This window comes from Peromyscus maniculatus, chromosome 12 (assembly GCF_049852395.1).
Source record: "Peromyscus maniculatus bairdii isolate BWxNUB_F1_BW_parent chromosome 12, HU_Pman_BW_mat_3.1, whole genome shotgun sequence".
Taxonomy (NCBI): domain Eukaryota; kingdom Metazoa; phylum Chordata; class Mammalia; order Rodentia; family Cricetidae; genus Peromyscus; species Peromyscus maniculatus.
In genome coordinates, this window is record NC_134863.1 from 10,497,702 (window position 1) to 10,517,620 (window position 19,919).

Sequence of the window (19,919 nt, forward strand, 5' to 3'; positions counted from 1 at the left end):
CACTTTATCTTTTCTATCCCAAGGGTATGCATATTTTAAAACATGCTGTTATCCATTTAGAAGTCTTCATCTGAATCTGTCTTTACTGTGTATCTGTAACCTTTTCTGTCTGCAAAAACCCTAAACCTGCCATGCAGTATGCTGCTGGGAGATACTTCTCTCTACTGTGCCCCATGTGATGGGAACCCACCGTGTGGCTTAGTTCATGGTGTGGTGGCCATTGCCAGGAGCTTTGTCACTGTACTGCAGCAGGTATGAGAGACACAAGACTAGGAAGTCATGTCTGGCTCCATTTCTGTGTGTTTAGAACCTTTTTTAAAGCTCGCTCAGGCTTTATGTGGAGGAACATGGCCCTGGAAGTTGGGTGCCATTTATAGGCAGAGTTTTCCTCTCCTGACCCCCGATCCCAGATAATCAACATGGAGACTTAAGATTACTTATAAATGTCAGCCAATAGCTCAGGCTTATTACTAACTAGCTCTTACATTTTAAGTTAACCCATGTACCTCAATTATGCTCTGCATGTGGCGGTACTTTTATTAGCATGTTACCTACATCTCCTGCTCCCTCTGCATTGGGCTGGCAACTCCTCTGACTCCACCCTTTCTCTTCCCAGCATTCTCAGTTTGGCTCTCCTACCTAAGCTTATCCTGTTCAGCTATTGGCCAGTCATCTTCTTTATTAAACCAATCACAGTGACAAATCTTCATAGTGTACAGAATGGTTACTCGACAGCAGGACTATCTCTGCAGACTGAAGGAAATACCAAAGACCTGATGTGTTGTGGATTATTAGCTTGGGATGTGTTACATTTGTTTATGCTGTGCAATATTTATTTAATGATGCAAAGATGTGTTGCATTCTTTTATGCTGTATTTGTTTAACTCTGTGAAGCTATGTTACTTTGTCTCCCTAAAACACCTTATTGGTATAATAAAGAGCTGAATGTCCAACAGCTAGGCAGGAGAAAGGATAGGCAGGGCTGGAAGGCAGAGAGAATGAATTGGAGAAGAAATCTGAGAAGAAATCAAGGAGCAAGAAAAGGAGAGGAGAACTCCAGGGGCCAGCCACTCAGCTACACAGTAAGCTGTGGAGTAAGAAGTAAAGAAAGGTATATAGAAACAGAGAAAGATAAAAGCTCAGTGGCAAAGGTAGATGGCATAATTTAAGTTAAAAAAGCTGGTTAGAAACAAGCCAAGCTAAGGCCGGGCATTCATAAGAAAGAATATGCCTCTATGTGATTTATTTAGGAGCTGGATGGTGGGCCCCCAAAAAGCAAGAGTAAAAAACAAAAGAAACTACAGAGATCTTTTCTGAAAAAATAAAAAAGAAAGCATAGCAATATAGAGAAGATAGGACTTTGGTGAGAAAGGCATGAACAGGTATAGTGCGTTCTCGATGCTCCTGTAGTCATTACCCCTATCTTAGCCAGAGTTAATAAAGGCTGTACAGATGATCAATGAGGATGCCACCTAGAAAATGATGTGTATAGGCACTGTTGTAGATGTAACAGTCTTATTAAATAAGAAACACAGAGCCAAATGCAGAGTCAAAAGCCCAAGAGGTCAGAGCAGTAGCTAAGAGCTGAGACTTAAAACCACCTTCTTAACCTTCTTGCCGCTGCTGTCCTTCCCCTCAGAAAGAGGCCTACTTCCTGTGTGTCTGTCTTTTTATTGACTTTCTGTTCTGCCTTCTTATTGGTTGTAAACCCAACCACATGACCCCCTCGTCACTGCCAGTCTATACAGACCTCTAGGTCTCTATGGTTGGTATTGAGATTAAAGGCATGTGTCTCCATGCTGGCTGTATTCCTGAACACACAGAGATCTGCCTGTCATGTGATCAGGATTAAAGGTGTGTGCCACCACCACCCAGCTTCTGCTATGGCTTGCTATTAGCTCTGACCCCCAGGCAACTTTATTTAAACATACAAATAAAATCACACTTCAGTACAAATAAAATATCACCATAGCTCCTGTAGTCATTACCCCTATCTTAGCCAGAATTAATAAAGACTGTACACATGGTCAATGAGGATGTCACCTAGAAAATGACGTGTACAGGCACTGTTTATTATATTACCAATGCACCTGGCTACTGTTCTTGTCAATTCGTAATGAGGACATATCCAGGCCTGGCTAGTGGAAGGGAAGTTCCTACTCATCCCAACCATCATGTGACAACTTGGCTCTGAGTGACTTTGAATCTGAGCATCTCTAGAAAATATGGAAGCCTTGTTCACCTCTCAGTGTGGTCCTCTAACCAGAGAATCACTAACTGATAGGCACTAGGCAGGTTGAAAATATTGGAGGAAGATCATATATTTCTGCTAAGCTAGGGCCCTTCTATAGTTTCTCATGTAAACAGTGAAGGTAAACAGTGAAAATAAATACATTCTCTACTGTTAGTTACATGAGTAACCAACACAAACCTCATGCTACCTGAGTTCACTCATGTTGCTCACTCTTCTGCCATTTAATAGACACCACAGAGAAATTCTGTAGTGCATCCATTTCCTTGAGGGCAAGTTGTGTGTGTGTTTGTGTGTGTGTGTGTGTGTGTGTGTGTGTGTGTGTGTGTGTGTGTAGGGAAAACATTTACTTTGTAGTTGGCCATCATGAAGTAAAGTACAGTGGCATTTAAAATAACCCAGGCTGTAGTCTTGGACTTATATGAGCTGACTTGCCTAGATAGCAGCTGTTGGGTGTCACAGTATGATGAGTTCACAATGAACGTTCTATGACATGCTGCTGACATGTACTTAGATATGTTCGCACCGCAGTGCAGAGTGCCAGTATATATTGCGACTTGCCTCCAATATACACGCTTATAGATACAGAGATATTGTTTTGGAATTAGAGTATAATGGGGAACTGCTGTAGTCGAGGTATGACATTACTAGCCATTGAATACTTCAATTAGACTGGTTAATGTTTCTCAAAATATCTTTAAATATTTATAACTTCTGTGTTGTTAGAATTATGTTTTATTATGTATTATGTATATTCTATTCTCTATGAAATACTTTGAAATACAGTCCAGAAGAGGCTAGCTCCCCAGAACTGCTCCAGGGTTGTGAATAGAAGACCTCTTTCAGAGCTATAGCTGTCTTCATGAATTGTTCAAAACCTAAATATAGAGATGTTCATATTTGTGAAGAGCTGTTAATTAAGATTGTATGTTTTCAATGATCTTATAATACTAGACATTTTAATATGTAATGTTAATCCATCAAGAATTCTGGGGTTCATTTCATTAAACAGGTATACACTGACCATGGTAAAGTAGCTAGAATATTCTAGAGAACAATGCTGGCTATTTTTAGGCATGGACATTTGATTGATTGTATACTTAGGTCAACATAGGAATCATTTAAAAATCTATACCTCTTTTCAATAGAGATTGGTAAATTTGAAATGTAGGTCTTTAGGACTATCAGTCATATGCCATTGAAGAACAGTGACCTGGGAATTTAAAATTCAGGACTTTGGATAGCAGGATATTTTACAATATCTAACCTTCCCAAGTGTTGACACTGCTTGGGTTATATTCATTAAATGACTCAGCAACAGCATAGACACATGTTCTTCATTGACTATGTGAATTCCCAGGGTGGAATAACACAACAGAGAGAGAGAGAGAGAGAGAGAGAGAGAGAGAGAGAGAGAGAGAGAGAGAGAGAAGAGGAGGGGAGGGGAGGGGAGGGGAGGGAGGGAGAGAGAGGAGAGAGGGAGAGAGAGGGAGAGGGAGGGAGGAGAGAGAGAGAGAGAGAGAGAGAGAGAGAGAGAGAGAGAGAATATGCTTAAGTAGAAGAGCCAAGATGTGAACCCAGACATATTGCCCACTATCCTGAGTCTCTAAACACATGTCAGGATATCTGCAAGTCTGTAGAAGTCCTAGGTACTATCTACTTTATGACATAGCCCAGGACAGGTATTGTTACATCAGTGTCACATTTCATCCTAGTCATTATAAGGAAGTACCAGTACTTCTCATCAGTTCACAGATACTTAGGGTTGGGACACTCACCTTCACCCCTGGCCTAAAGACAATTACAAATGGGGAGATCTTTGATTGGTGTCTAATGGCAATACAAATGTGGCCCTTAGAAGTACAGAGACCTTGTGAGCTATACACCCTGAAAGAGTGACACATAAGTACCCAGAATATCTACCCAGTTTTTAGAGTATGCATCACCCTTGAAGCAACTCTCATGTAGAACTGTGTTAAAGGACTTGAATGATCAACAGGATCCAGACAATCATTCTTCCCCATCACTGCTGGTTTTAAATTGGATGCCACAAAACACATGAATACAAAGGTTCATAGAATAGTAAGAAAAGACTAGAAGGAGAAACAAGACACAATATGCTTATTATTGGTTTCCACTCTTCAGTAAATTATTGTTGTATGTCAAAGGATGAAGGATCAATACAGTTACACCATATGCCTCATACTAAATTCACTTCCCCAGTAAAATGTATATGTTATCAAGGCTAAAATTCTATGTTCTTTGTGGTGAATGCAGAATCAGAATGTATCAATTGATGGAGGTTGAAATATGTTTGTGAGATATGCTGAAGGGATTGTTAGTTCTTCTGGGCTTCAAAATGATCTCAGGAATTGATGGTGATATGTTGTTTAATTGTGAGATTTATTTTAATGGAGAGAGTGAGATGGCTCAGTAAGTATCAGTGCTTGTCACCAGACCTGATGTTTTGATTCTGTCCCCAGAATTCACCTAATGGAAGGAGAGACTTGGCCACCAAAGGTTGTCTTCTGATGTGCTCCCTCCCACACTGAATAAATGTATAAAAGCTTTTTAAAACATGCATTCAGTAGTTACATATTGAAACACAGACTCTCACATTGCTTTAGATTCCTATTCTCTAGAAAGCAGGAAAAAAAACCCTGTTTATTATTATTTTTTTAATCTTTGCCTACATTTGCCATTAGGAAAAACAGTCCAGTAGTCGCTTAACTAAGTCTAATCACATGTACTGATGCCATGCACTTTTATCCATGTCAAGTAAAGATGCTTGGGTGGGTAAATGGTACCATGAACTGACAGTTATTTTTCTGTCCCTCTAGTTACACCTGAACATCAAGTTGCAACACCATCTTCAACTGATGTACAGAAGTCCCCCAGTTCTTTGACAAAGGTAAACAGTTTCTTTATGAAAGAGTGAAAAGCTGCTTTAATGATTCTTCCCTTAGGTTTTGGTGGCTCTCACACTTGAAAAATAAAGTTGGTTAGGTTATCATGGGTGTTAAATAGTATATTTAGGAAGAAGGGGAAACAGAATTTGACCAGATTAGTGATTGCATAGAACACCCACACATGCTTATGTCAGGTATTGATTTTGAGTCAAGGGGACAGGATGTCTTTGGGAGCATGGTGTTCCGCTTTTGACAAAAGTATGTAAATTTCACTTGGAAGTTGATAGGCATATCATCCATGTAGACTTGAATGTTCACGTAAGGGTCTCCCGCTTTTATGACTTCTAGAGCCTCTGGTTTAGGTTAAATTTGATTGTTCCCCAAAGATCAATGTTGTGGAAGCTTCATATGCCCCAGTATAGGGTGTCCAGTTGCTCAGAACTCTAAGTCATGGGATGCACGTACATTATTAGAGTGCCTCATAAAAGGGCATAGTAGTAATATAGTAATCATAATAATCAGTAGAATACAGGAACTTAGATATTTTTGTACCACTCTAGAAATCACAACAGAGATGGGGCTATTTTTTTCTCAACACAGAAACACCAACTCATCCTAAGCCTATGAGGTCTTAAATAAGGGCGATTACAATTCTGAATACCTTAAATATCCTAAAACTATGGCATGTAGGACTGGGTCTCATACAACCCAGACTTGCCTCACACTGCTGGTCTCCTGCATTTCTACCACCCAAGTGCGGGAGCTACAGGTGTAGACCAGTATGCCTGACTCAAACACATGGGCGTGCACGTTATCCTCGGGGACCACGAAACCCTCGGCCTCGACTGGGGTGCGTGCGTGCGTGCGTGCGTGCGTGCGTGCGTGTGTGTGTGTGTGTACGCGCGCGCGCGCGCGTGTGTAAGGGGGTCCTACCCAACTCATGGACACACCCTTCCCTAAGATCCTGGCCTCGAGAGGAGGCCGGACGGGGCCTGTTTGGGGCCCTCCTTGAAGAGAGGGGGGACATTTTCCAGTCAGAATTCACGTCCTCTTCCAACACCCCCGCCCCCGGCCAGCCCCGGGGCCACCTGGGGTCAACAAAACGGTATTTCCCCTTCCGGAAGCCCCTGCCAACACCATGTGCAGACCGGAGTCCTCAAGTTAACCTCGCCCCCGCTCAGCTGCCGCCAGGAGAGAGGAGAGGCACCATGCAGCCAGCCACGCTTCCAGCTTGTGAAAAACCGCAGGAAGCCTGGGCGCGGGTGGGCGCGGCCCTCCCGGGGCACCCGAGCTACGGTCTGCGCAAGCGCAGAGGGCAGCCATGCAGGGAGGCGCGGGAGAGTCACCGGGCCGCAGGGGTGTCTCTGCCCGGGGAAAGTCAAAGGCGGAGCCCGGGGCGTTTGCTCACGAGGCGCGCAGCCGGACGGACGCGGGCAGCGGAGAGAAACCTGTTGTGGCGGATGGGGAGACCCCAGCCCTGCCACGTCAGCCCCTGCTGTGTCAGAAAACCCCGGCCTCGCACTCCTCACGCCCTGCCCGGTTCCTGGACGCTAAGGTCTTTTTTCTAAGATGCCGCCGCTGGCATCCTGGACTGTGGGCCCGGGAGAGAGAGGGACTCCCGAGGCATCAGCACAAGGCGTGGCCTTGCGAATCGGACGCCCTGGACCAGGCAGGGAATATGCAGTCTCCGGGAGACCCGTGGGAAGCTGAGGCCGCCTTTGAACTAGCGCCCTCGAAAGCAAACCCCGGCGGCGGGCGTGGGAGAACCAGGCGGCGGCGGCGGCGGCGGCGACGGCGGCAGTTTTTGGGGAGAGCAAAAGAGCACGTGGTGTTGGCTTTTATGTGGCGGCACGATGTTATTCATTAAGCGGCACTGTTACCGAGCGAGAAAAGGTTCGAGGCACCACGAAACCCACTCTCAGAGTTTATTAGGGAAGGAGGGACAGAAGAGAATGTGCTTGGACCTATGGAAGATCTGTGGGGACAGGGGGAGGAGAAGAAGGGGACAGGAGGCTGTGACTAGCTTTCGTTTTTTTTTGGTTTTTTGTTTTTTTGGTTTTTCGAGACAGGGTTTCTCTGTGTAGCTTTGTACCTTTCCTGGAACTCACTTGGTAGTCCAGGCTGGCCTTGAACTCACAGAGATCCGCCTGCCTCTGCCTCCCGAGTGCTGGGAATAAAGGTGTGCACCACCACCACCACCACCACCACCACCACCCGGCCCCTGTGACTAGCTTTTTATGGATTCCCCTGCCCGAGGGCATATGTAGCTATGCCACGTATGCGCATAGATTGCCTGATGCAGTGCATGTATTACATAGGCCATAAAGCCTTGGAATGACTAATCATTTTGGCAGTACATGCTCGGTCATGTAGGGGGGGGAGTGGCCACTGACCAGGAATTCCAACCCATGGGCCACAGAGGGACTCTACAAAGGAAGCTGGTGGTATGACAACCTGAGCTCTGAGCTTCAAGCCTCCTGTCTGGAAAAACTGGGAGTTCTTGGCTCTGTGACTTTTGGCAAACTTATCCTTTCTGTGTCTACATTGCCTTCCTCAATAAAGTAGCAATAACAATATTTACTTAATTGCCTTAAAATATTAAAAGATATTAATCTGTCCTGGCACATAATAAGTGCTCAATAAAGGTTAATTCTTGTTTCAAACAAACAAACAAATCATACTAACCAGATATAGAGTTGCTCTGTCATGTCGTGATATACCTTAGCTGACCATCAGTGGAGGCTAAACACATAGGGATACCTGATGTGGCCTCTAGTCAGCAAAAGTGAAAAACAGACTAGTGTTTGTCACAAAAGAGACGTCCTGAGATATTCTGTCAGTATCATATGACATACTAATCCAGAATCTTCCACCCAAGGGCTTGGCAATCCTTGGTGTAATAATGCCCAGCAAACACGTGAGCCAAAGTGTTGTACAAACAGAACTCGCCATAATCTGAGTCTCAAAGTGTTTTCTTTACTGTGTTTTGCAGATGGAACCTGGGAAAGACAGATGGGGTGGTATGTATTCCAGTCACTGAAGACATGTTTTAGATGTGAATTGTGTGAATACTGGTTGTCTTTTGTCTAGTGTACCACAGTAAGCAAAAACACATTCATCAATTGACAGTTGGGAGTTTGATTTAGAAAAAAAAGTGATACCTCAAGTAAGAAATCATAGTCATGTGTCTACAGTTGCTACGTCTAGCTGTGACCTCCTTAGTTTGGGATTTTGTGCACCAGGCTGTTTAAACTTATTTTATCTAGACAGATGTCCATGTCATTGAACCCAATTTTCAGGAAAACTGTTGTGAAAAAGATATTAAGGACCTGAGCCCCCATGCCAGCTGGCCATAAGACAACTGTGGAAGGTCTAGCACAGGCTCCATTCTTGTTCTGGGAGACTTTTTTTAAAAACTGTATTTTGTTTACTCCATCTATGTTGATTGAGTAAACAAAATACATTTTTTAGGAGTGGGGGATGAGAACATAGGGAAATGGGAGGGTCAAGCTGGAACAGGGACAGAGTGGGAGGGCAGGGAGGAAGATACCATGATAGATGAGGACATCATGGAAACAGGAAGAGGCAGGGTGCTGGGGAGACTCTCAGGAGTCCACAAGGTTAACCCCCACCTTGTTCTGCTGGCAGTGGTCCAGAGGGTGCCTGGACCGGTCTACTCTAGTGACCAGCCTAGCAAATAACCTAGCTGTCATCATAGAGCCTCTGTCCAGTGGCTGATGGAGGCAGATACAGAGACCCACGGCCAGGCACCAGGCTGAGCTCCGGGAATCCAATTGATGAGAGAGAGGAGAGATACTGTAGGTGAGCGACATTGTGATCATGATGAGAGGACGTGCAGAGATAATGGACCACAGTAGTGGGAACACATGAACTGTGGATTGGTGGCTGTGGAGCTCCCATGGGACTGGACTAGTCCCTCTGGACATGGAAGACAGTTGTTTGGCTCAAACTGTTTGGGGGGCACCCAGGCAGTGGGATCGGGATCTGTCCCTGGTGCATGGGCAGGCTTCTGGGAATCCAGTGCCTGTGGTGTGACACCTTGCACAGCCTTGGTGCAGTGGGAAGGGGCTTGGACCTACCTAGGCTCAGTGTGCTGGGCTCTGCTGACTCCCCATGGGAGACCTTGATTTGGGGGATGCGGGGTGGCTTGGGAAAGAGGGTTGGGGATGGGAGGAGGGAGGAGGGGGGTCTGTGGATAGCATGAGGAGTGAGTAGAAAATTTCTTAATAAAGAAAAATAAAATTAAAAAAAAATGTAACTGGAAATGAGCCAGCTGGTTTATATTAAAATTGTAAATTCCTTGAGAAAAAAATAGTATTCATGATTTACCTATAACAATGTGTTTAAAGCTCACCACAGCCATATGTAGTGGGTTGATATGTGTTTTCCTAAGCAGATGAACACACCAATGCCCAGAATAAGTTATGAGGATCTTCACACATGCAGTGCAACGACTACATTTAATACCCTGCCTGCACACATTTAGCAAGTGTGGAAGAAAACAGCCCATGTTGTGGTGTAGATCACAGATTCTTTGCTTACCACTACGTTGAGATAGGATGGATGTGTGCTAGACTTCGTGGGCTCCTTCCAGTAAAACCTGAAAAACTTTAAGGTGTTTAACAATATCAGTATGGACACAAAAAGCAACACAATTTAGGCACAGTGTCCACTAAGAACTCTAGTCTCCACCTGGATGTTGATCTGTGATGTCGGACTTTTTGGACAACATAGTGTTTTGTTTTTGTTTTTTGTTTTTTGTTTTTGAGACAGGATCTCACTGTATCCATGGCTCTCCTGGAACTAGCTACATATATACCCTTCTGACTTGGATATCACACAGTTCTGCCTGCCTGTGACTTCAGAGAACTGTTATACAAGGAGTTCACTACCACACTCAGTGAGACTATATATTTAAAAATGGGGTGCACTCTATTATGCTCCAGGAGTTTTCTTCTCAGTGGTAATTGGTCCTCATGTTTTCAGTGTGACCACTCATATATGTGTGTATACACACACACACACACACACACACACACACACACACACACACACACATATATATTCAGCAGTGAACAGTATATGGCTCAGTAACATCATTTCAAAAGTATTTTATGCACAGTGTGTTTACATTTTCAGTACTTTGTTATATGGCAGTTTGTATTAAGAAAAGCTAGTATGCTAATATGGACTGGAGCTTGTGGCCCAGTTGCCTCAGTGCATGATTAGCATAACCACGCGCAGTTTGCTAATTAAACCCAGAGTTTGACTCCTAATTCTGCTCAAAATGTGCCCAGGATGTCTCAATCTTATTAGTCCTTGTCCTTGAGAAGTGGAAGAAAGAGAGACATAAGTTCATTCTTTGCTGTAGAAATTTCAGGCTAGACTAGAACACAGATCTGTTCTGGAAAAATTAAATGGCAATATAGAGAAGATAGGACTTGGGTGAGAAAGGCATGAACAGGTATAGTGCATTCTCGATGCTCCTGTAGTCATTACCCCTATCTTAGCCAGAATTAATAAAGGCTGTACACATGGTCAATGAGGATGTCACCTAGAAAATGACGTGTACAGGCACTGTTTATTATATTACCAATGCACCTGGCTACTGTTCTTGTCAATTCGTAATGAGGACATATCCAGGCCTGGCTAGTGGAAGGGAAGTTCCTACTCATCCCAACCATCATGTGACAACTTGGCTCTGAGTGACTTTGAATCTGAGCATCTCTAGAAAATATGGAAGCTTTGCTTACCTCTCAATGTGGTCCACTATCTAGAGAATCACTAACTGATAGGCACTAGGCAGGTTGAAAATATTGGAGGAAGATCATATATTTCTGCTAAGCTAGGGCCCTTCTATAGTTTCTCATGTAAACAGTGAAGGTAAACAGTGAAAATAAATACATTCTTTACCATTGGTTGCATGAGTAACCAACACAACCTCATGCTACCTGGATTCACTCAAATGTAGCTGGCTGTTCTGACAATAACAAATACCACAGAGTAATTCGGTAGTATATGTACATTTATTTGAGGTCAAGCTGTGTGTGTGTGTGTGTGTGTGTGTGTGTGTGTGTGTGTACATGCATGTATGCATGCATGTGTGTGTATGTGGATGGATATATATATATGTATGTATGTATGTTTATTCATATGTTTTGCACTGAGAAGTTTCACAGTATATAGCACCCTAATAAACACTACTCAGAAAGGAGGGAGTTTATAAAGTTTACCATATTTATGGAACTCCAAGAGAGACATGGACACTGTTTATCAGGTAAAAGCAAACTTAACACAGTCATGTTGCTCTTCTTTTAACAACACCACATTGACATGAATTTAGACTTGCCTACACCACCAATGCAGTGCATGCTGGAGTGTGCAGTGCACTCAGTGATCCTCCTGAAACACCACCGTGACTCTGATGATGGTGCCTGGAGAATGGGCATGCCATGGAGTGTACTAAAACAGACTGGTTTCCTCTATTTTCTGCCATGGAACTGACATAACTGTCTCTGCTGTTAATGCATTCCCAGAATACAATCTATTGGAAAAGAACCATCAAAAGCAGCACATGGTTGCTCCTGAGAAGACTGAAATACCGCAAGTCCAGGCAGACACTTCTGGCCATGTACCATCTACTGAAAGCGAAGGTACTGTTGAAATGCATTAATCTCATTGGATGACATATGGTAGTTGTGGATCATCATTGTATGATAGGAGGGAAAGGTGATGATATTACCATAGTTTCCTGTGTAGATAATGTTGACTTGCATAGTTCCTCAGCTGAAATTCAACCACACTATTTAAGAATGTAATGTAAATTCACCTTTTGCAAACATTGAGTAACAAGAAACAGAAGAAAGGTGAACTCAATCTTGTCTCTGTCACTGTCCCTTCACCTGGTGTAGGCAGGAACAGGTGAGGCAACCTCTCTGTTACTTTCTCCCACATACCGGTGATGTAGATGAACTGAATGTAAACAAGCTCAAGATTGGCATGGTCATTGTCAAAATTGTCAAGAGTGAACACAAAATTTGAAACAGATAACAGCATTTCTAGTCTGACCAAAGGGGAGTGGGTCTCTGGAGTAGTGTGTCACACCCTATGCTTATGGGAAAAACAGAGGCAAGGTCATGGAAGGAGGTTTCTGTGTTCTTCCTTTTCAAAGGCATCATGGTAGCCTTGTCAGGGGTAATATTCTTGGGTTCATCTCTGTCATTTGAAGGCAGTCTTTCAACACTTAGCGCTTATCCCCATTTACCACTACCAAGTGTCCAAGCCTGTCATTGTACTTAGTAGCTCTCCATGGAATTTGTGCATAAGGTTCTTTCCCAGTTTGTGTGATAAAATACTATGACCCAAACATGCCAAAGAAGGAGTGCTTGTTTTCCCATGATACCATGAGTATGGTGTGCATATTTGCTGAGCAACCATAGATACAGGAGCCTGAGGCAGAGGTCCAGTGCAACAGAAATAGAGAAAAGGAGTGTTTCTTTATGCTCAGCTCACCTTCTCCTTCTACAGTCATGGATCTCAGTCCAGGAGTAATGTACTAACAGCTGAACCATTTGCTACCTCAGTTAACCTTGTCAAGATAATGCCATAGAGGCATCACCAGAGCCCTGACCTATCAGTTGACTCCTGAGATTTGCCATCATAATGCCCACAAACAGTTTGGGGTTCCAGTCTATGATAAAGCCAGTCTCTCTGGTGAGAGACAACTTGCCCCTGTGCATTCAAATGTGTGTATAAATTTCTTACCAAGTGGTCCTGGTGATACTGAATGAGCAGATCCTGTCCCTGGGTCCCCTGGGACATTTGTAGTAGTGCTTTCTTGGTCTTCTGTTGATCATTTAGTCCATCTTCAAAGGACAACCAAAGATTAGACAGCTAAATAGCTAGCAGGCTTCTGTTGTACGGCCTCATTGCAACACTGGCAATGTCCTGACAAGTAAAGACCTCATATATGTCTTTAGCTTTTACCAGTCTATGTTCCTTGACTTTAAGTGCCATGCTAGGTGATTTCAGTCAAGGGAGATTTCAGGCTGATATCTATCATGGAACCTTTGACTTAATGGATGAGAAAGGGTCTGCCCTTTGGTTGATCTTTGGTGCTTTTAGAGACATCCTTGCTTCAGCCTCCAATATGCAGAGACTGTGTTTGTGAGTTTTCCTAAAATATTGCCCATGTTCCTCATAATACAGGTTATACACCCGAGGGGGTCAGCTCTCCAGACACCTGCAGGAGGTGCCTGTCCCCTGTGCTGTCACTACTCGAGTCTCTCACTCTTGGCATGTCTGACCTGTCTCTTCTTTCCTGGGGACATGAGTTTATGCTCTAAGGAGTCTCTCTTCTCTACGTGGCTTTACTTTTTCTACTTCAGTAGGCTCACAGCCCAGGCCCATCAGAACTATGTCTGCGTCCCTTGGATTCTCTCAGTCTGCAGTTTTTTTTTTTTAACTTCCTATTGTGCACTATATCTGTAGGTTCAATGCATACTGTCCTCTTCTGACCTGTGTGTGACAGAGAGACAAGATTCTCCTCTAGCCCCCCCGACTTTCATCTCCGTTCTTGTTACCTCTTGCCACCCTCTCCCTCGCTCCAGCCACTTCCCTTTCATTATTGCCATGTTTGTTGGTCTGGAAAACCTTGGAGGCCTATGTGGTCCATTTTTCCAGTTACTTTATTGGTTATTTTGTGTACTGGAACACGTTGTCCAGGCAATGTGGACTAATTCCCACACATGTTCTCATCTTGTCCTGGGTGTTCCAGGTCTTTCTGTAATCATTTATTGTCTCACAAAGCTCATGAGATTGAAAAGATCAGTGGAGAGAACAGAAAAGAACCTTTTTCAGAAAAATATGTCTGGAAAGTCAGTTGACTCTCTAGAAAGGGTGTGGATCAGACCTTTATTACATGTATATAGATAAAAGTCTCCTGATGGCCAGCTGAGGTTGATGAGAGTAGCAGCTATCCTGTGTTCAAATCATCTCAGAGACTGATTGAACTCTGTGATTTTTATCATAAGGTTACTTTTCTGTGGTTCTTGAGTGTGTAGCAGTAAAAGCACATGTGGTAAAGACTGAGATCAATAATTTGAGCCTGGAACCTTCATGGTTGACTGAGAGAACCAGGTGCAGAAGGGTCACTTCTGCTGGATGCACTGCCAGCTGTTGAGCATCCCAAATATAATAAATGTAAAAAATTTTTTGAAAGATTTATTTAATCCTTACATGATACAACTATTCTTTCACACTGCTTAAGATTCAGATTTCCTAGAAAGGAAAATATATCTGTTCCTCATTTCTCTCCAGACCTGTACGGGGCCTTAATTTGTCTTCCGGGAAGACAGTCCAGCGACAACCCAACCATATTTTCCATTAGATTTAGTTGCCATGGAAGAATCCTCTTGTACACTGTAAAGATTTGTCACTTGAATTGATTTAATAAAAGGCTAATTGGCCAGTAGCCAGGCAGGGCGACCAAACTGAGAATGCAGGGAAGAGGAAGGGCAGAGTCAGGAGTCCCCAGCGAGACCCAGAGGAAGCAAGATGAGAATACTGTAGGGATAAAAGGTACCACACCACGTGGCTAACTATAGATAAGATATGGGTTAATATAAGTGAAAGATCAAGTTATTAATAAGCCTAAGCTACCGGCCAAGCATTTGTAAATACTATAAAGCCTCGGACGCAATTATTTCAAAAACAACTGCTGAATGTTTAGGTGTTGCTGAGGGGACAGAAAAGTCTGATGATATTTAGACCCATGTACTAAATCCATGCAGTTTTATCCACATCAAGCAAAGATGCCCTGTAATAATACTAAGTCCTGTGAGCTGAGAGTCGCTTCCTTTCCCCTAGTGTCCCCTGAACCTACCACCAGTGCGGCCTCACCCCACTACAAGCAACACCGACCAGTGAAGACTGTGAGGGTAAGAGGGCCTTTCCTTTCTCTGAGGTAGAAAGGTTACTTCGGTGGTCCCCTTGTGCTTCAGTGGGTATCACATTTCATTCATTAAACTGATCTGAGTCATCACGGATATTAGAGAGCTTATTTAGGAAGAGGAGGGAATGGAACTGTACCAACTTGGTCCTGATCAAGACAGCATACATCACAATGTGGCACAACTTTGTGTCCTGCTGTATGAGTGATCCCACCAAGGTGGGGGCCTCTAGTTTACACCAGTCCTCATGGTTGAAAGATCCTCTGAACATCCTCAAGCTGGACACACTAAGCTTCCAACCATATACTCAAGTTATTTGTAAACCATAGTCTAGAAACAAAATATACCTTAGTGAAACATAAAAGTTTTTATAGATGGTATGTGATGTAAGTTTTGCAACCCTCTATAGGCCAGATAGGTTTACCTGATCTGCCATTGAATAAGAAAAAGTATGCCCAGTACTAGTTTGTATCACAAAGGACAGAGTCCCAGATCTCTGTGACATCATTGAATAATGTACCCATTAATATAGTCTCTTTGTTACTACTCTTCTCTGTCCTGATTTCAGTCACACGATGTTAGTGGGCAAAACAGCTTTGTAGACATTGCTCAGCATGATCATGACATTAAATATTTTCTTTCCTATTGATTGCAGGCGAAGACCAAAAAACATAGATGTGGTATGTATTGTGGGATCATTTTCCTAAGACACACCTGAGGTAGGAATTGTGAAAACACTGGTTGTATTTTGTGTGATACACCACTGTGATGTAACATATTAATGATTTGAGAATTGTTGTGTTAAATTTTTTTTCTTAGTTTCTTTTAAAGGCAAGGGCCACAGCAAGTAAGTAATCATGGATATTTCTATGGTTCTTGTGTTCAATAGTAATCCTTTGTTATTTGAGGGTATTGTACTTCGATTCTTGTTTAAATCTGTTTTCCCCCCAAAAGTAGGATGCCTTTTTCACAACCCAATTTCCAGTTACAGATGTGTACATTGAAAATCAGAATACAAGGTAACTACAAAAATGTATTCAAACCTCATCTCAGATATGCAGGGTCAGTTACATGCTTGTGTTCCTTCATAAATGAGTTAACTAGAACTCAAGAGGTAGTGATGAGGCTCCTTAGCTGTGCATCTTAAGAGCCACTTCTTACCTCATCAAGGGCACAGTAATCCCCGTGGAGAGCTCTGTACTCTTACATCTGTCTGCAGTAAGGCAGATCGATCGGGATCCCAAACACTGCAGTGACGGCTGTGGTGGTTGGAAGTCCTAGGAAATGTCACTCAGCATGCAACAGACAGTCACTGTTTTGAATGGTAGAGGAGCACAGTGCTCCTTTTAAGATGACAGAGTCTCACAATTAAATAAAATATACAGAGGAGTAGGATGGATATTTCTAAAATGGGTTTCTCTGGGATCTGGAGAATAGCATGAACAGAGTAGACAACAGAAGCATAGGCCCAAAGAGGAACACAATTTAAGTACATGTGCACTGAGAACTGCAGTCACCACCTGGAGGTTGATGTGTTCTACCTCATTCTCTGAGAATATATTGCTTTTGGGGGCGGGTTTCAGGGACTCACAGTTTGTCCTTATCTATACTGGAACTACCTACTTATGTACCATACTGGCCTAGAAATCACAGAGCTTCACCTCCTCTGCCTACAGAGAACTGTTATGAAAGCAGTGCACTCCATATCCAGTGGGAATACATCTTTAAAGGTTGGGTACACTCTGCTCCATGTGTTTTTCCTCTCAGGGTTGGTCAGTGCCTGTGATTTGAAGGTGAGCACTCATTAGGTACATGTATTCAGCAAGGAAACACACACACTGTCACACTGCCATGAATTTAGGACTTGCCTACACCACCAATGCGGTGCATGCTGGAGTGTGCAGTGCACTCAGTGATGCTCCTGAAACACCACTGTGACTCTGATGATGGTGCCTGGAGAATGGGCATGCCATGGAGTGTACTAAAACAGACTGGTTTCCTCTATTTTCTGCCATGAAACTGACATAACTGTCTCTACTGTTAATGCATGCCAGTTTCCAGAATTAAAAGAAGACTCTTTGGGAAAGGGAAGATTTCCCCCAAGGATGCTGAAGTACCGGAAGTCCAGGCAGACACTTCCGGCCATGTACCATCTACTGAAAGAGAAGGTACTGTTGAAATGCACTAATCTCATTGGGTGACATATGGTAGTTGTGGATCATCATTGTATGATAGGAGGGAAAGGTGATGATATTACCATAGTTTCCTGTGTAGATAATGTTGACTTGCATAGTTCCTCAGCTGAAATTCAACCACACGATTTAAGAATGTAATGTAAATTCACCTTTTGCAAACATTGAGTAACAAGAAACAGAGGAAAGGTGAACTCAATCTTGTCTCTGTCACTGTCCCTTCACCTGGTGTAGGCAGGAACAGGTGAGGCAACCTCTCTGTTACTTTCTCCCACATACCGGTGATGTAGATGAACTGAATGTAAACAAGCTCAAGATTGGCATGGTCATTGTCAAAATTGTCAAGAGTGAACACAAAATTTGAAACAGATAACAGCATTTCTAGTCTGACCAAAGGGGAGTGGGTCTCTGGAGTAGTGTGTCACACCCTATGCTTATGGGAAAGAACAGAGGCAAGGTCATGGAAGGAGGTTTCTGTGTTCTTCCTTTTCAAAGGCATCATGGTAGCCTTGTCAGGGGTAATATTCTTGGGTTCATCTCTGTCATTTGAAGGCAGTCTTTCAACACTTAGCGCTTATCCCCATTTACCACTACCAAGTGTCCAAGCCTGTCATTGTACTTAGTAGCTCTCCATGGAATTTGTGCATAAGGTTCTTTCCCAGTTTGTGTGATAAAATACTATGACCCAAACATGCCAAAGAAGGAGTGCTTGTTTTCCCATGATACCATGAGTATGGTGTGCATATTTGCTGAGCAACCATAGATACAGGAGCCTGAGGCAGAGGTCCAGTGCAACAGAAATAGAGAAAAGGAGTGTTTCTTTATGCTCAGCTCACCTTCTCCTTCTACAGTCATGGATCTCAGTCCAGGAGTAATGTACTAACAGCTGAACCATTTGCTACCTCAGTTAACCTTGTCAAGATAATGCCATAGAGGCATCACCAGAGCCCTGACCTATCAGTTGACTCCTGAGATTTGCCATCACCATGCCCATAAACAGTGGTGATCAGTTTGGGGTTTCAATCTATGATAAAGCCAGTCTCTGGTGAGGGACAACCTACTCCTGGGCATTCAAATATACATTTGAAGTACTTACAAAATGGTCCTGGTGGTAAAGAATGAGCAGATCCTTTTCCCGGCTCCCTGGAGACATTGGTAGTAGTGCCTACTAGGTCCTCTGTGGACCATTTAGTCCCTCCTTGTAGGACATTGCAGACTGCTACGTAGTTAGCAGGCTTCTCTAGCAACACTAGCCTCATTCTTACCTTAGGGATGTCCTGGTAAATAGAAGCCTCATGTGTGTCATGAGCTGTCTATGTTCCTTAACTTTAACTGGCATTCTGTGTAATTTGAGTCAAGGAGGGTTATAGGGTGATATCCTTCTTTGATCCTTTAAATTAATGGATGACATAGGGAGAAAGGATCTGCCCTCTGGATGATCTTTGGTGCTCTTAGAGGCATCCTTGCCTCAGCCTCCAATATGCAGAGACTGAGTTTGTGAGCTTCCCTAAAATACTGCCCATGTTTCTCAGAATAAATTGTATGGACAGGAGAGGATCAGTTCTCTATGCACCATAATGTGTGTCTGTTTCTTATGCTGTCAGTACTTGAGTCTCCCACTTTGGCGTGGTCTGACCTGTCTCTTCTTTCCTGGGGACATGAGATTATGCTCTAAGGAGTCTCTCTTCTCTAAGTGGCTTCCCTGTCACTTCTTCCGTAGACTCACAGCCCAGGCTAATCAGAACTATGTCTGCTCCTCTAGGATTCTCTCATTCTGCAGATTTTTTTTTTTTGCTCTCTATCATAGACTATAACTGTGGATTCAGTGTGTAGTGCCTGCTTCTGAGCTGTGTGTGACAGAGAAACAGGATTCCTCTTCTAGTCGCTCCCTTTCTGTCTCTCTTCTTATGATCTCCTGCCCCTCTCCTTCCCCAGCCACTTCTCTTTCATAATTGCCACAGAAGCTTATGTGGTTCCTTCTTTGTGTTACCTTATTGTGGGTCCTCCGTACTGCAACACATTGTCCATGCAATGGGTCCTAAATCCCAGACATGTCCTTATTCTCAGTCCCGGGTGTTCTAGGTCTTTCTGTAATCACTAAATGTCAGTTTCTCACAAAGCTCATGAGACTGAAAAGATCACTGGTAGAGAGCAGAAAAGACCCTTTTCAGAAAAACATGCCTGGAAAGGCAGTTGAGTCCCTAATAAAAGTGTGGATCAGACCTGTACTACAGGTACATAGGTAAAAACCTCACCTGAAGCTGAAGAGAGTAGCCATTGCCCTACCCTGAAAGTCATCTCAGGGACTGATTGTACTCTGTGGTTTTTATCATAAGATTTGTTATAGGGGACCAGTGAGTTCTTAGCAGTAAAGGCACTTGTTGTAAAGACTGAGATCAATACTTTGAGCCTGGAACCTACATGGTTGACTGAGAGAACCAGGTGCAGAAGGGTCACTTCTGCTGGATGCACTGCCAGCTGTTGAGCCTCTCAAACAGAATACGTATAAAAAGAAATTTTTGAATGATTCATTTCATCATTAAACCACATAATAGATGCTTTTACACTGATTGAGATTACCATTCCCTACAAACAA

The 19,919-nt window shown here is 43.3% G+C and overlaps 1 protein-coding gene across 1 annotated transcript in view; it reads left to right on the plus strand.

Moving 5' to 3' along the window:
- The first annotated feature begins 200 nt into the window (after positions 1-200).
- LOC143268199 (uncharacterized) overlaps positions 201-19,919 on the plus strand; it is a 79,816-nt gene continuing 60,097 nt past the window's right edge. Inside the window, exons 1-5 of the mRNA XM_076549345.1 lie at positions 201-2,887; positions 5,092-5,162; positions 8,153-8,180; positions 11,718-11,834; positions 15,049-15,119. Coding sequence (XP_076405460.1) covers positions 2,866-2,887; positions 5,092-5,162; positions 8,153-8,180; positions 11,718-11,834; positions 15,049-15,119 — 309 coding nt within the window. The 5' untranslated portion in view covers positions 201-2,865. The remainder of the gene's footprint in view (positions 2,888-5,091; positions 5,163-8,152; positions 8,181-11,717; positions 11,835-15,048; positions 15,120-19,919) is intronic.